At 48.6% G+C, this 16,487-nt stretch overlaps 1 protein-coding gene across 1 annotated transcript; it reads left to right on the top strand.

Moving 5' to 3' along the window:
- The first annotated feature begins 5,066 nt into the window (after positions 1 to 5,066).
- Positions 5,067 to 15,976, top strand: LOC144166406 (uncharacterized). The gene is made up of 3 exons (XM_077695930.1): positions 5,067 to 5,135; positions 10,913 to 11,244; positions 15,716 to 15,976. The coding sequence occupies exons 1-3, from the start codon at positions 5,078 to 5,080 to the stop codon at positions 15,965 to 15,967; spliced, it is 642 nt and encodes a 213-aa protein (XP_077552056.1). The 5' UTR covers positions 5,067 to 5,077; the 3' UTR covers positions 15,968 to 15,976.
- The last annotated feature ends 511 nt before the right edge of the window (positions 15,977 to 16,487 follow it).

Below are 16,487 nucleotides of genomic sequence, written 5' to 3' on the forward strand. Positions count from 1 at the left end.
AGGAATTCAAACTCTCGCCGTAAGGAATTGGAACGTAGCGCATAAGGTGAGACCTGTTACTTTTCCACAGGAAGACGCAACGTTGCAAACGTGCAATCTTCCGAGCCAATGGCAACCTTTCCTTTCCACATAGGAACAGCGAGAGGTAAAGATTGAGCAGAAAATAACAAGAACAACGAAAATTTCGTCCCGTATCGGGTTGCTCCGCTGCAAAATAGTCAGAAGGCGGTAGCATTCTTCCACCCCTGAAACGTAACACGTTCTCCTCTCTCCCTTTCCTACCCTTCCGGCTCTTCCTCTCCCTTCCATTCAGCCTATTGTTAATGCAATGCCGATTTGCTGAATTGAATTCGACTTTTATGCACACGCCATCTGACGGGAGATCGCAGAACTCGTCTTTTTTGCAATTTGCTTTTATGTACTACCCTAAAACCCAATCTGTGTAATCTCAACTGAAAGACCGTTTTTTCTCTACGCTATATGGTGACATCTTGCCTCAGACACGCCTGCGGTTTCTTTGGCGCTGCGTCAAGTAAGCGCATTGGACCCATCCGTGGTTGTAATAGTTTGGAATGGTCTTGCCTATATCAATATAGCGTATGTTGAAGAATTGTTGCAACTTTGTACCGGGTCATTGAATCGAATGACAGACAGATATAGACCAAAATTTTTGTGTTTGAGTATCTCAGGAAAGATTGTCGTTAAAAAAACGGATATGCACCTTTTCTGCCTGGCAGGCAATTCCACTCAAAAGGAGAAAATATTACAAACAAAATATTTCGAACGTTCAAACTACACTCCATTTGGGACAGGAAAAATAACTTATCATAGCATAACAAATATTCGTTCTTGGCATGGTGTTAAGTACACAAAGACAGTACGAGGCGTGAACTTGCAACTGCTTATTTGTCGTATTTGTTGTTTTATTTATTCGTCCCATTTGTCGTAGTATTTGTCTGTATACGTAGCGCAATTCAATATGAAACATCACCAACTAGCCCCATTCTACGCCAATTTGAATAATGTTCAGGTTGCGTTCTCGACTCCTAAGAAATTGGGTGAAGTTTGTACACAAATCAAAAGTCGAAAGGAAAGGAAAGAACTACCCGATTCAAACCCGGCTACTGAAGCTACTTCCGAAAGTTACGTTGCCTTTACGGCTGGCGTCACCCACTTAATTACACCGTTGTGCAATTAAGAGGAATTCACATTGTAAGAAACTACTATAGCCTCACTCAAAAAAATAAAGAACACAGTCACGTCATTTGACAAGAGAGAGAGAGAGAGAGAGAGAGAGAGAGAGAGAGAGAGCGCTCTTTATTAGAAGAAAGCAGAGAGGTCTGCTGGCATGCATTCGCCTAAGGGAATACAAAGAAGCAGGGCAAAAGAGAGGAAAAAAAGGAAGAGTAATATCATAGGCTATGGGAAGAGTAGATAACAAAAATTGTGAGGACACCTAAGCACTCTTTATGATGTACTGATTACAAATATGACAGAATGAAAAATCTCAGAACGTGCCCTCTCATTGTTACATCAGTCATTAACTTTTGCGTTTTTTTTTTATTTTTGGTTTTTGTAACTGGGGGCACGCACGCGTTCACAGCGCCAAACAATGAGCACGTTGGGCGTGTCCCTGTAAACCAGAGACACCCACATCAGGTGTACGCATCACAGGACACGAACAATGGGAAGCCGCGCTGCTCAGCTCCCAAACCGACGTCCGAACAGCAGTCGTCCGGCTGGCGGAAGACGCCGCCAGGGCCCATGGATTCCTGACCGCCGTCTGAGGAGACGAGGACACTACCACTGCCATGCAGTGTCTCCGCCTGAACAGAGACGAAGTTTTTCACCACCACCACCACCACCACCATCATCATCATCAAGAGCGGACGCACTTTGCTGCTCCTCTAACTGTTGTTTTGTAACAATCATGCCCAAAATACTCATGCAGGGCTCAGTAAGCATCCTTAACACACATTTATAAGTGAAAAGCCACAACACATTCCACAGGCCCACTTAATTTTTTTATGCAGAAATGCATTATAGTCGGGGGTTGTCGTGCGTCCCTTCGCCGGCGTCCGCAGCGCGTCTGATGATGATTGTGGCATGATGCCCCTAGGGATTGGCCAACCAAACAATCCATCACGAGATAGCTTCGCGTTCAACCACCATCGTCATCTTCCCGTAGGGGAACCGCTGAAGAAGAAGAAGGAGAAGAAGACAAAGCTGCGAAGAGGAGGGCTGCGTGAGTTTTGGCTACAGTTATCCTCCTCGGCCGGCGCATCTTCCCGATCTGAACCCGGTCGAAGAGCGGCTCATCGCGCCTCGACTCCCCTTCATGAGCATCAGGCGGCTGACTCGAGGCAACGGGCAGTTTGGAATCAAGGGACAGGCGGTGAACGTGCCCATCGACGTATCGAAGGTTGTGCGGTGCCTTCCTCGCATGGTACCCGAGGACGTTGCGTTCGACGTTCACATCAAGCGGAGGCTGATGAGTCCGGCAACGTACAAGCGCGGGTTGGTGAAGCGCGGCAACATCCTGGCTTGGCTCAAGCACCTGGAACACACCCCGCTGTATCGCGCCGTCAACGTTCGGGTCGATTGGAGTCGGCTCGATCACTTCGATGACGGCGGCGAAAGAGAGGAACCGCAGGAAGACGACGTCGATGATGCTGACGGTGAGTTCGAAACGATTCCCGACGACTTTGACGTGAACGATCCTCTGCAGTTGGCGGTTGCGCTCAACGCGGTCTCGAAGACGCTTCTCTATAACGAAGCGGAAATGACGGGTGTGGGAAAAGAAAAAAATAAATGATTGCGCTCACACTCTCGCCTCTCTCTTCGCCATTAATCGCATCACACTCATCGGTGCACCCAATGCATTTCTGCATCCTCACAATCCCCCTCGGGGAGGTGCGGGGGAATTTTTTCTTTGTGTGTTCTCTCCTTTGTTATGACTCCGCTGGCATCGCCAAAAAGGAGGGAAGTTAGAGGGAACGCACTTTGCTACTAGCCTAATTGGCAGTTCTGTAATTAGCGTGCTCAAACGACCATGAAGTCTGTAATGCCTGTGGTACACTGCAACTTGCAAGTGCCGATTGTACGCTCACTTACGTACGAGTGCGCCCTATGTATTTACAATGGGGAAGTCGATGGATAGGCCTTCGAAAGGCCTTCGAAACCGCCGTGTAGCACCGGCGTAGCACATGTTCGTAAGGCGAAGGGAAGGGGATGGAGCATCAGCGAGGAGAATGGGAGGATGAAGAGGGCAGGGAAGGAGGTGTGTGGAAGGAGAAGGCGAAAGATGGACTGATGAAAGGAGGGCCCTGGATATACATGAGAGGGAAGAATATGATGGGGAGGGAAGGGAGAGGGAAACAAAGGGAAGCGGCATGAGCTGCCCGCAAAGGAAGGTACACGTTGTCGTTTTTGGACGTAATTTTCAGGGAAAAAAGCATGTCAGCCCCCAGTTTCCTGCCTACGCGGTTTTCAGGTGTCCATAATCGTTTAAACATGAAACATCATTAGCCCCTCGCCCGGAACTTTCGTGGTACGTGACATGCTACGCACTGCTTTCCGGTTGAACAGACTACAGTAGATTAAAACCAGGTCAATCAGAGAGTAAAACGACAATTATTGAGGGTGAGGGACACGTAGGTGGTGACTTGCTTCGATAAACATCCGGAACACTTTGTGGCATTTCAAAAGTTCATGCGTTGCTGTAAATGCCGCAGCTTCTAGGGGGCGCTGCAGGCCGGGGGCAAGCGCATAATTAGAGATCACTCCGCATAAACGTGCTTGGCAATGTGCACAAGGCGGTGTTGCTAGGCGACGTGTGCGTGTGGTGCGTTGCTGTAGACTCCACGGCTAGTAGGACGCAGTGTACGCTGGGTAATGAGAGCGTTTTTCCACCTCAATAATACGATATGTGTGGTTGGTTGGATTAGCTAGAGGTATGATGTCACGAAGAAACTTGAACTTACCGACGCTTTAAACTAGACTTGATATCGTGATTGATCTGTATGGCACACGCTTCCCCTATCGTACACCACTGCTTAGGGGCAACTTGCTCGCAAATTTTGAAGGGAAGGTTTCTTATAAGAAGTCTCACTGATGGCGGTGTCGTAACCAAAATGCGCTGCAGGAAAGCCAACTACACAATGGGATGGAACATGATGATGATGATGATGATGATGATAAAACAAGAAAAAACGCTTGCCGCATTCGGAATCGAACTTGGGTCTCACGAGTTATGAAGCCGACGTCTATACGATTGGGCCATTCTGACAAACTCGGGTCGCTGAGCATTCCCTTTGAGTTCGTTGCGCGGACGTTGACTTCGTACTCGGGCTGTTTTGATTTAGGACTTTGACTTTCAGGAAGTGTTTGCACATCCATCGTTGTCGCTTGGACTTTCACTCTCAGCCAGTTCGCGCTTAGATCCTTGACGGTCGAACTTTCCTTGGAGCGCCTTTACTCTGGCACTTCGCCATTTGACTTTCGCAAGCAAGGACTTAAGCTTCGTGTTTAAACCATCATCGTCGTTAGACAAAAAATATTTGAACCTTTTACGTATTTACTCGTCTTGTTAACAGTACACCGTCTGTTGTTAGCCAATAGCGCTGGTCCACTGCGTTCATCTTTCTTGTATTAGTGCCTGTTCCGGCATGTTTGTCGTTCAAAGCCCTCTCTTAGTAGGTACCAGGTGCTCCTATAGATGTGTTAGCATCTGCATGTTGTCACGTGGTTTTTTACAAGCAAAAGTGTGGGAATGTGATTATGGAGAAGTTTACGTCTATTGTTGCCGGCGGTTAGGAGTGAAACCAGCTGAATGTAGGAAATATACTGCCCAGGTATTTACGCATTCACTATGGCGCTCACATTACCCCTCCCTTTCACCCCCCCCCCCTTCACTCAATCGTCACGCCTGCCAGCTCACCGAAAAACCCATTCCTTTCGTAATGTTTCAGGGCTGGCGCCCAACTGGACTATTTAAAGTTATTGTGTCTTTATCTTGTCAAAATTGTTTTCTTACGGTGAATTTTACGCTTTCCCCAACAGTGCTCCGACAGTGGAGATGAAACACCAAGTCTCCGCTTTGATACTTTTCGGGGTATTGTTCCCAGCGTCGACAAGTAAGTGATAAACTATTTAACAATTGATTTTAATTCCAGCTCCACTCATTGTTTTCATCGTTCCCTTAGCACGTAATGAATGCAGCTCATTCGGGCAAATTTCTTCGCCGACAATAAACCGTTTTGAGAGAAACATAATGACGCGAGCCCAGCAGGAGAATGCACTCGTACAAGTGTACCGACTCGTACAAGTGTACGAGTCGGTAACGGTTGAATACTCTGAAGGGGCGGGGCAAGAGACGAGTGCACAAGGCACGAAACTGATAAAACAACGTGGATCTGTCAGTTTTTTTTCTTGGCGTATTCGTCTTTCGCGGTGACACTTTAAGGGGCTCAAGACGCTGGTCCTATGTTAGCTGATGGAAGCGTAGTTATTCAAAATTTATGCATATCGCATGCACCTGTGCATAGCCCCTCACGCTTTCATCGCCAGCCCTGTTAATGCAAAGGGCGGAAGTGTGACGAATGCTTCGTGTTATTGGGATATGCGGCTTTTGTAATTATTGTCATCCCAAGTAGATCCTGAAGGCTCCTGTTTTGATTGATTGATTGATTGATTGTAGGGTTTAACGCGCCGACGCAACGCAGGCGATGAGGCGCGCCGTAGTGGAGGGCTCCGGATTAATTTTGACCACCTGGGGATCTTTAACGTGCGCCGAAATCTCGTACACACGGGCGTTTTTGCTTTTCGCCTCCATCAGAAAAGCGGCCGCCGCGGCCGGGAATCGAACCCGCGACCTTGTGCTCAGCAGCGCAGCGCCTTAGCCACTGAGCCACCGCGGCGGGTAGGCTCCTGTTTTGGAACTTACACAGGTGAGGGAATTAAAATTGCGCCTAATACGTGCCGGCACGGCTAAAATATACGCAATAAATTCGCGTTAAGACGAACTCGAATTAAGGGACTATGAAAACGTGTCCGCATTTTCAGAAGTTCGTCTTTAACGGGACTTTTTTGCACTGTGCATGACACTTTTTTGCAAAAGTGTCATTCATCGTAACCACGAAATTCGTCTTAACCGAGTTCGTCTTAAAGAGAGTCTATTGTATACACCTTAGTACGTTAAATGCTGCGCACACACAAGCACACAAGTGAATATAATGGGGATGACTCCTGTTTCCCTTTTCCTTTGCCAAAAGGTCGAGGCCGACACCCCTCTGCCTCCACGCCAACAAATAATCTGGCTACGCCACTGAGTATAGACTCGCGCGAAGGTGGCGACTTTTGGGTTTGGTGTTCTTAAGGGACCTCACCGTATGAACATACCATATATCTTGACCCTTCAAAGGGAAAAGGATTAATGAAGCGGAGTGCGGGATTCGGTCGGTTGGTCACCCAGGATTAAGAGTAGCGCAGCGGAAAGCACGAGTATGAAAAAAGGCACGCAGGACAAACGCTGACTTCCAAGTAAATGTTATTATGGAAACATATCATGCATATAAGAGCACACACCCAACCCTATTAGTCAACGCGATGAATAACGACAGCAAACGCACAGAAAATATACAGATTTCTCTCGCCGTTGCTTTACACGCGTGTCACGTTTCCGTACGATTAGGACATCACATGTGTTGCGCCCGTTTGAAGGGTAGAAGTGCACTCGGATTGGCGTTCGGTGGCTTTTGGAGAGTGCTAGGGATTGGATCGTAACTACCATGTTTTCGTCGTCGTCTTGCGTGGATGCTTTTGCCCATGCAGAGTGCCGTGAAAGCGCGTTCTGCAGGATACGTTTTTCTAACTGAATGTCACGTGCTGACACCGTGCTGAGTGGCAACGTTCTATCCAAACTCCGAGTTGGGTATTTTACCGATTCGTTGCCGGCCGAGCGAGCGCAAAAACAAAAATGACGACGTTGTATGCGGGTTTTTTTTACATGCGAAGTAATAGTTGCGGCGCCCGCTCGTGCGGCAGAGTAATCTATTTCCGATGATGACGCAAACAGCGCAATTCGTGAGACAGCCACGTTTTCGTGCGAACCCCGCTACTGCAACGTAGACCAGTTGGACCTGCGGCCAATAGGAACAGAGCTAGATGAATGTCAGGAGTTCAGGCTGAAATAACCCCTCCAAAGGCAAGGTGTTTTCTAAAGAGCACGAAAACTTCTATTAGAGGGGTCATCAACACAACATATGTATGACTTAGCTGAATTACATAGGTATGAAGAGTTTTTTAAGAACAGTTGTTGTTGTTGTTGATGATGATGATGATGAATAAACTTTATTTGGGTGAGGTGCTGATGTTAGGGTACCCGCCCGGTGAGAGGCTTCTTAAGTCCGAGATGCTACGTTATGCTATGAGGTTTTTGGAACGGAATAGTTGGATGAAAGGCGCCCGAAACTGCCTGACGTGGGTTGCCGACACCTTATCAGGTCCGCTGAGGGTAAGGGGAGGGGACTAGAAAGGGATAGGAATGTGGAAGGGAAAAATAGAGTAGGGAAAAGTATAGTGAGGAAAAGAGAGGACAGAGAAGAAGTTCCGCCGCCACGGAAGAAGAAGCGTTGCCAGTACATGTGAGTGGGACCACCGCGCACGAGCCGCAACACAAACCCAGTATCTTGGCGTCATGCTGCGTCCGGGAAGGAGATCTCGACGGGAACGGTGGAGCGTAGAGGCGAGGCTGCGTTGTGTAGAGCTGTCCACGGTGGTCCGAAGTCTGGAGAGTTTAGCTCTCAGCATTGCCGTGTACAGGGGTAACTCGCACCTTTCTTTATACCCTTCTCTCTCGTAGAAGCCAATGGCAGTCATCATGTCGCTCTCCGCCGAGCACAAATAACACAACTGGAACACGTATACCCGCACATTGGTGGTAACCATGTCGGGGACGCCGCTCGTTGATGAATAATCAAGAAAGTGAGGAAAACCGCATTTTGGTAAGAGTAATATACCGGGTAATATACGGGGTGTTCAAAATTAAGCTTTATGGTTTTCTTAAAACAAGACACCGGGAGGCACGAGAAGACCACCTGTGCCTATAAGTTATGTGGCCAGGGGGACACAAAGTGAAATGATAATTATCGCTGTCCGCAGCCCAATTAACTAAAAATTAATAATTAACTCTTGTTCATTGTAGTGTTTGGGTATGTTTGTATTGAGAAGTTAGAGACAGTCGTATTTATACGCCGTGTCAGTTGTAAGAATTCTTCTAGCGTGTCTGTGCTCCGAGATATGCGGCTCCAAATTTTAATTGTCGTTCGCATGATGACGTATGCAAGAGAGGATCGGCGCAAAGCTCCTCCCTGATGTGACGCGGCTGTTGCGTGCGGCGTCTAGTCTGACAACGGAGCGGAGGCATTGGCAAAGACGATAACTGTCCCTTTTACCCTGTCGGTTGGAGAAATCAAAATATGACAGCCCAACAGCGTCTCGTGCCGCCTCAGCATACCGCCCTACACGTCACACTTTCGCCACACTTTCATCCTCCGTTTTCTTTCAGTCTTCGGTGTACCTTTCGTTCGCTCGATCACAAAGCCGGTGACGCCGCCAAACCACAGTAACGGACGCCTAAGTACTGCGCACTGAAACAACACCTAGAGCGTACACAAAAATTAGCAGTGGCTTAGCTCAGCTACGCCAGGCTATACGTATACTATATCGTGAGCTAAGGTTCAGCAATCCAATCCAATCTAGTCCAGTCCAGTCCAGTCCAGTCCGGTCCGGTCCGGTCCGGTCCAGTCCAGTCCAGTCCAGTCCAGTCACTGCTCCTCGCGCATGCGCAGCACGGCACTCCAGCAGCCGCGTGAAACGGCTATCAAGCGGCTCCGGCGCAGCCTCAGACTTGGCCACTGCGCAACGGAGACGCACAGCTGGACACGCACCGGCTCCAGTGCGTCTGCGGCGGTTATGATGTCACTCCTCTGGAATGCGCAGACCGGCGAATGTGCAGACCCCATTCTCTACACACCCGTACTTCAATTGGATTTCCAACCCAATCCTATCCTATCCTATCCTATCCTATCCTATCCTATCCTATCCTATCCTATCCTATCCTATCCAATCCAATCCAATCCATTCCAATCCAATCCAATGCTCCTCGTGCTTGCACAGCACGGCCCTTCAGGGTCCACGCGAAACTGCTCAACCTCGGCCAGTGTAGCTTACGCTACAAAATTAGGATCTTCTAAAGGGAAGGGTGCTCTACCTCTACGCCACCGCTGCTACCGCTGCTAAAAAGAAGGCTTGGAAGAACGCGAACATCATCCTAATTCATACGAAAAGTGGCATGAAGGACTTGAAAAATTACAGGCCGATCAGCTTACTGTCAGTCGTCTACAAGGTACTCGCTACAAGGTACAAGGTACAAGGTACAAGGTAATCTACAAGGTAATCTACAAGGTACAAGGTAATCGCTAACAGAATTTCTGCAACCTTAGATTTCAGTCAACCTAAAGATCAATCATAGTTCCGTAAAGGGTATTCAACAATGGACCATATTCACACGATCAATCAGGTGATAGAGAAGTGGGCTGAGTATTCTGAACCCCTATATATAGCCTTCATAGATTATATGAAAGCATTTGACTCGGTAGAAACCCTAGCAGTCATTCAGGCATTACGGAAACAGGGGGTAGATGAGCATTAAGTAAGAATACTAGAAGATATCTACAATGGGTCCACAGCTATCATCATCCTCCGTAAGGGGAGCAGTAAAATACCTATAAGGAAGGGCGTCAGACAAGGAGACACAATCTCTCCTATGTTATTACGAGCATGTTTACAACAAGTATTCAGAACGTTGGATTGGGAACAGGTGGGAGTAAGGGTTAATGGAGAATACCTCAGTAATCTCAGATTTGCTGATTACGTTCCCTTGCTAAATAACTCGGGGGACGAATTGCAAAGCATGCTTTCCGCACTGGACAAACAGAGTAGAACCGTCACACTGAAAATGAATATGCAGAAAACCAAAGTAACGATCAATAACCTCCGGACAGCACAGCGGTTTGAAATAGGTGGCGAGGCAGTGGAAGTGGTAAGCGAATATATATACTTAGGCCAAGTTGTAACCCCGGATCCCAACCATCAGGCAGAAATAATTAGAAGGATAAGAATGGGGTGGACTGCATACGGCAGACATTCTCAGATAATGAATGGCAGCCTACCATTGTCCCTAAAGAAGAAAGTGTATGACAGCTGCATCTTACCGGTACTCACCTACGGGGCAGAAACTTGGGGGCTCACTAAGAGGGTTCGACTTAAATTTAAGAATGACTCAGCGCGCAATGGAACGGAAGATGATAGGTATAACATTAAGAGGCAAGAAGAGATTGGAATGGGTAAGGAAAAAAAAAACGCGTTTTAAGGACATATTAGTAGAGATTAAGAAGAAGAATTGGACGTGGGCAGGGCAGGTAATGCGAAGGCAAGATAACCGTTGGTCATTAAGGGTAACGTAATGGATCCCTAGAGAAGGCAAGCGTTGCAGGGGGCGGCCGAAAGTTAGATGGGCCGATGAGATCAAGAAGTTTGTGGGGATAAATTGGTCGCAGTTAGCAAAGGACCGGGGTAATTGGAGATTAATGGGAGAAGCCTTTGCCCTGCAGTGGGCGTAGATAGGCTGGTGATGATGATGATAATGATAATGATGCTGAAATGGAAGGGTCAGGAGATAAGTGCAGCAAGCAGAGCACGGAGCAAAGTATCACGGGACGACGCGAGCGTTCGACAATGCGAAGTTATGTGTTTGAGGTCTGAGAAGACATTTCGGTGAGAATAGGCGCGGACAGCAAATGAATAGCTATGAAAAAGTGATCGAGCTAATGATATTATACGAAACCTGCAGGTACCTGCAGCTTCGAAGGCCTCGACGTTGAACGCCTTCTGAATGAGGTCATCAAGCAGCTACCGCACAACTACTCGGAACCAGGAGCGGCGGCACCGCTAGATCTCGTGCCGGGCTTCATCACGGTCGAGGCGGCACGTTATTCGGGCTTTGATTTGCTGCGGCCATTTGGGCCATTGCACCTGTACTGCCGCAATGAAACAAGAATGGTTCAGCTGGACCTGATGGCGCCGGAGACCGCCCTGAAGATCACGAGGCCATGGAAGACGTGTTATGGAAAGACGGGTGTCATCATCAGCACAGCCGGGGCAAGGGTCACGGTCACGTTCAAGGTTCGTATGCTGTGTTGCAGAGTGCTGTTGCGAGTGCATGAATGGCCCTTGCCGAGTGCCCTGTGCCGGCACTGACTCGCTGAATAGGATGATACGTTGGTGCAGAACAAAATTTTAGTTCCTAGTCTTTCTCGGATTACTTAAACCCGAAAAGTTTGGTTTGTCCGTCTGTCTGTCTCTCGACTCAGCCACAGGGCCAAAAGCTGACAGAAGTCTTGAAAAGGTGTTTATATTGGCAAAACCTTTCCAAACTACTGTATCTGGCACCGTAATTCATACTTGTAAACATTGCTGAGCAAAAAAAAAAAAAAAAAGGCGTAGTTGAGGCAAAACGTCAATACATAACTGGTACTGGCAGTGTTCTTATAATTCAGAATAGTTGTGCGCTTGACTTAGGCGATGGTGAATAACAAAACCGCGTCGAAACGAATGTCGACCAAAAATAGCCCCTACTGTATGCCGTAAAAATAGTGAGAAAAGCTGGTCCTGAAACCGCTTAGAGAATTTCGTCGTCAAACCGTCTGGCCTTGGCTTTTAAATGCAGAGCATTTCAGTAACTCACGATGTCACCCGCGTTGACGTCCGTAGTCCGCACCGTACCCCTCCCTACTATATATATAAAAAAAATACTATCCGGCGCCCGGTTTCGATCCCTCGACCCTGCGGGCGGAACGCAAGGTTCATGGTGCTCTACCCACTGCGCCACAAAGCCGACACAGATTGGGACGCTACGAACGCGCCTTATATCGTTGACTCATTCAAATTACTGCTGACGAGCGCTCTCTCGTCAGCAGTTGCCACAAGTGCAACAACATTAACGTAACGCAAACTACTTAAAGTCGTGCGCCCCCGGAAATGCTCTGCATTTGATCGTGCCCCTCGCGAGGGGGATGTTTCACTGTGTCTTCTCTCGGTCGTGGGACCCGTGGCGCCATCTGGCGGAGGCGCGGCACAACTCGTAGCACTTTCTTTGAAAAAGCGCCTCGAAAGCGCGGCAAATTTTTTGTGTTCCCGCAAACTATTTAGGGCACACTGAATTTTGTGTACCGGGATATGAGCTTAAGCGATGGCTTTGCTTCCTCGTATCACGCGGTAATTGGAGAAGGCGATACTACAGGCCAGGACTTGACCAGCGAGTGGAGAATGAAAATGGTTAGCGTAAATGAACTGAAAATATTGTAGGAATTAGCGGTGTGTCAGTAACCGGCATTGAATCATTTTCAGTTTATGATTTGCTTCGACAGAGCATAATGTTGCTTGTTGTTAAGGGTCGGCGCGAACGTTTATCGAAAGAAATTCTTGGAACGCGACTAGTCTAAAGCTGATACGTAGCCTTGACATAGCTAATGGCACTGGAGTATTGGCCTGCAATGCCAAACACCACTCAATGGAATGTGACAAGATCCTTGCGAAGCTAACCCACCGCGGTGGCTCAGTGGCTAAGGCGTTGCGCTGCTGAGCACGAGGTCGCGGGTTCGATTCCCGGCGGCGGCGGCCGCTTTTCTGATGGAGGCGAAAAGCAAAACCGCCCGTGTGTACGAGATTTCGGCGCACGTTAAAGATCCCCAGGTGGTCGAAATTAATCCGTAGCCCTCCACTACGGTGCGCCTCATCGCCTGCGTTGCGTCGGCGTGTTAAACCCTACAATTAATACTCGAGAAGCTAGCGTTGTTGGCAGTTTATTTTAAGCTGGGTCGTAAGTGCTCTTCAATGGAGAAATGTTTCCCTTCCGGCTTTCCCACTTTGCAAAAACGTTCAAATTGAGCCGCACTAAAAACAGTGAAAAATGCATTTTACACCATCATTGAAAGAATTATATCTGTAAAGGTTATTATCAGTTTTTCTAGGCGTACACTGAGACACTATGGCTAGGCAGGGGCCTGAAAAGAAAAGGGCGGGCGGTTTAAGCAGATATCTTACCGGAACGGGCATTTGAAACGTGATGCGGCTTACCTCACTGGTGAACAGAAACCTAATTAAGTAAAACTAAGTATAATTAAGTATGAGTGCTATCGCGTAGCAAACCCCGCAAGGTAGCGCAATAAAATCGTAACGATCGCTGTGCGTCGCCCTGTCGGCTTCCTAGTGATCACAAAGACTCCAACCGGGATGCGTCCCTATCGGCATCAACTAAAGCAGCCATTCTATGAAAGGAAACATTCCATTCAAAAATCCTGTTAGGTGCGCAAGTAAAAGTTGCGTGCCGATTCGCAGGCATAAGTTAACGAAAATGGTGAGCCGAACCATTGACCTGGTAGCGGATTACGCAGCGAAGCCGTTGCGGTTTTGCAAAGTTGCACACATTTACGAAGGCGAATACGATTGACCGAGGTGCAGGCCAGAATAACGCACTCAACTGCTGCGTCCTACCGGCCGATGGTGTCCAGTGAGTAGCGGACAGAGCAGCTGTGTGGCGTTCTACGACACCTCCACCCTACGAAATCCCCCGCCTCGGGTGCTGCTGCGTTGCGCCGTCCACCCCTCCCTCCGGATTTAATACAACTCCATGGGCCGACACCACTCCCTCTCAATCTCCTTCCGCACCTCGGCTTTTCCCGAGCAACGCCTTCTCTCTTTACCCGGCGGTTCTACGTGCACGTGTTTTTCGCGGACATTTCCCTGTTCGGGCATTCCCCTTATTCTCCCCTAAGAACGTATGCGAAAGCTTCGTTGTAAGGTGGCAACAAATCCGTAGTTCTTCCAAATCAATTCTACATAAAAAAATTCACAGCATATCCACGGGGTGAATGATGATGAGTGGGCGAAGCTCCTGAGGGGAAATCATCGGTAAAAGCGTGACTCCTCAGTGAAAGTTCGCCCACTACATCTGTGTCCGAACGTAACGTCTGAAAGTCTCGCTTAAACCGCGCGTCGGCACCTTGGGGCTGAGCTCGGCTGATGCGTTTTGCAGACGCCTCACGAGCTCTCACTGCATCGGGGTCTGCCTGCCGACACGCGCGCTTTCTCGCCGCTTCCCGTTCTCTGACGTTTTGGAGATCCTCTTCGCGCCGCAGCCGTGCCGCTTCGCCTACGGCAGGGTCCTCGCGCCGTTGCCGCGACGCTTGGGCCTCTCGTTCTCGAACGCTGGGATCTTGGCGGCGTCGTCGCGCAGCCAGACGACACGCTTCGGCCTCCCGCTCTCGTACGGCAGGATCTTGGCGGCGGCGTCGCGCAGCTTCACGGAGCGCTTCTGCCTCGCGGGCTCGCACATCTGCAGCCTTATCCATCGGGCGACTCCGAGCACGCGCCAACAGCGAACGGATTTTATTACAACGCTCCCCGCCATCTAGTAAACAATCCAAGAACTAAACTAGAGGTAGCCACGCCATCTAGTAAACAATCCAAGCGCATCTTTTCATCATATACAAGTACCGCCATCTAGTAAACAATCCAAGAACTAAACTAGAGGTAGCCACGCCATCTAGTAAACAATCCAAGAACTAAACTAGAGGTAGCCACGCCATCTAGTTAACAATCCAAGAACTAAACTAGAGGTGGCTACATACATACGTCGAGGATGGACAGACCCACGCCTTAAGGAGCTTCGCCCCTAAAACAAGAATTAAGGCGCAACCACATAGGAGCATAATAACGACGTACGCGCGCATTGTCGTGCCATGGAGTAAGCACGCGTAAATGGGCGAGTGAGTGAGTGAGTGAGTGAGTGAGTGAGTGAGTGAGTGAGTGATTTATTGATACAGAAAGTGGAAAAGAAGTGGACTGGGGATATTTTGAACTCATTTGGATTTCACCAGCATACAACCCAGTTGGGGGAAGGGGATAAGGGGAATAGGTGATAGGTGAGAAAGGGGATAGGTGAGAACAAATGGGGACAGAGAAAGAGGGAGAGAGAGAGAGAAAAAAAAAATAGATAAGGAGTGCGTAAGGCTGGCTGGCAGGCATAGGGCTGCAGCCGTTGTATGCTTCCCGCCAAATGGAGTTGGGGCCCGTCGGGAAAGGCAGGTCCATCAGGGTCTGGCTGGCCAGCCCGAGACGCTGGAGTGCCGCCCGAAACTCTGTTCACGCGGCATCGGGCTGGAAGCAGGAGCAGAGCAGGTAAATGGGCGTATTTCTGTTTAGTATACTGTATCTTGCGCTTGGGGGTTGCAGCCAGCGCCGCTCCTACAGCTAGTGGTGAAGAGGACCTCTTTTTGAATGCAAATACTATATACGATCGGTTTTCCTTATGCGTTAGAGCGATGTATTGACAAGACAATTTAACAAGACTACACTGAGAACTGGATCACTGAATGAAAGGCAATGTGTAAAAGTAAATCCTGCATGCTCCCTTTTGTTAGAGCTGTGAGTGCTCTTCCCACGTTGAATACTGAGTAAGGGAGTAGGATGCTTTCCTACCTTGAGTAAAGGTTCATAACAAGGTCACTATACAACGAATGGTAGGCAATATTTCAAAGACGCCTGCGTACGTAATGTATGCTTCCTTTGATACAATTTCTTGTAAACTCCGTAGGTTGTCAACGCTACAAACCCGATCTCTGAAAATGATGCCAGCGGTTCCTTCCTGATGAATGCGGACGTACCGGCCCCTGTCTCCATCAACAGCATCAACATGTATCTGCAGGGTGGCGGTGAAGTGCCTGAAGTAGCATTCTCTCTGGCTTGGCGCCTTTTCCCAGGAGGGGCCACGGAAGTGTGGCACGACGTCCTCAAATGGAGACTGTACAGTCTGCTCAACAATCTAACCTCTGTACCTCCAGTGTAAACGCCTGCAATAAACGGGAGCTTTTCTATTTCCTGGCACACAGCCGTAGCTGGTGTTTGGGGCGTTCGGAGTTTTCCTTAAACTAAATGAGTTCCCTGACTTGGCTACCCTGTTTACGTGGGGAGTGTATTTTTGGCGGAATAATGCTACAGCAACGTGTTCTGTGTACCGAATCGACAATAACGAGAAAGAAACATGGCTCAGGGGCGCTATTCTACAAGGCCCAAGATAGCTCGCTCCCGAGTTTTCAGCTGCTGGAGTTAATAACGTAATGATAGTAGATCATCATATGAAGCCCGTGCAACACCGGCGCAATCGCGCGGAGCATGGAGTTATCAGCGCACGCAGTTGAGGCAACTCACGTTGAAAAAGTATGGCTTGTGCGAACATGGACGTGCAGCGCCGTCTAGAATCGAGTTGCAATATGCACTCTATTGCGTAAAGTAGGTAACCCAGCTATTTCTTTTAAAACTCCGGCCTGCCCTAGCCTTCTTTCAAAGCTCCGCCCTCTAAAAGTGGT

The sequence above is a fragment of the Haemaphysalis longicornis genome, unplaced genomic scaffold (assembly GCF_048455015.1).
Source record: "Haemaphysalis longicornis isolate Haplotype H1 unplaced genomic scaffold, Haemaphysalis longicornis Haplotype H1 scaffold_17, whole genome shotgun sequence".
NCBI classification, from domain to species: Eukaryota; Metazoa; Arthropoda; class Arachnida; order Ixodida; family Ixodidae; genus Haemaphysalis; species Haemaphysalis longicornis.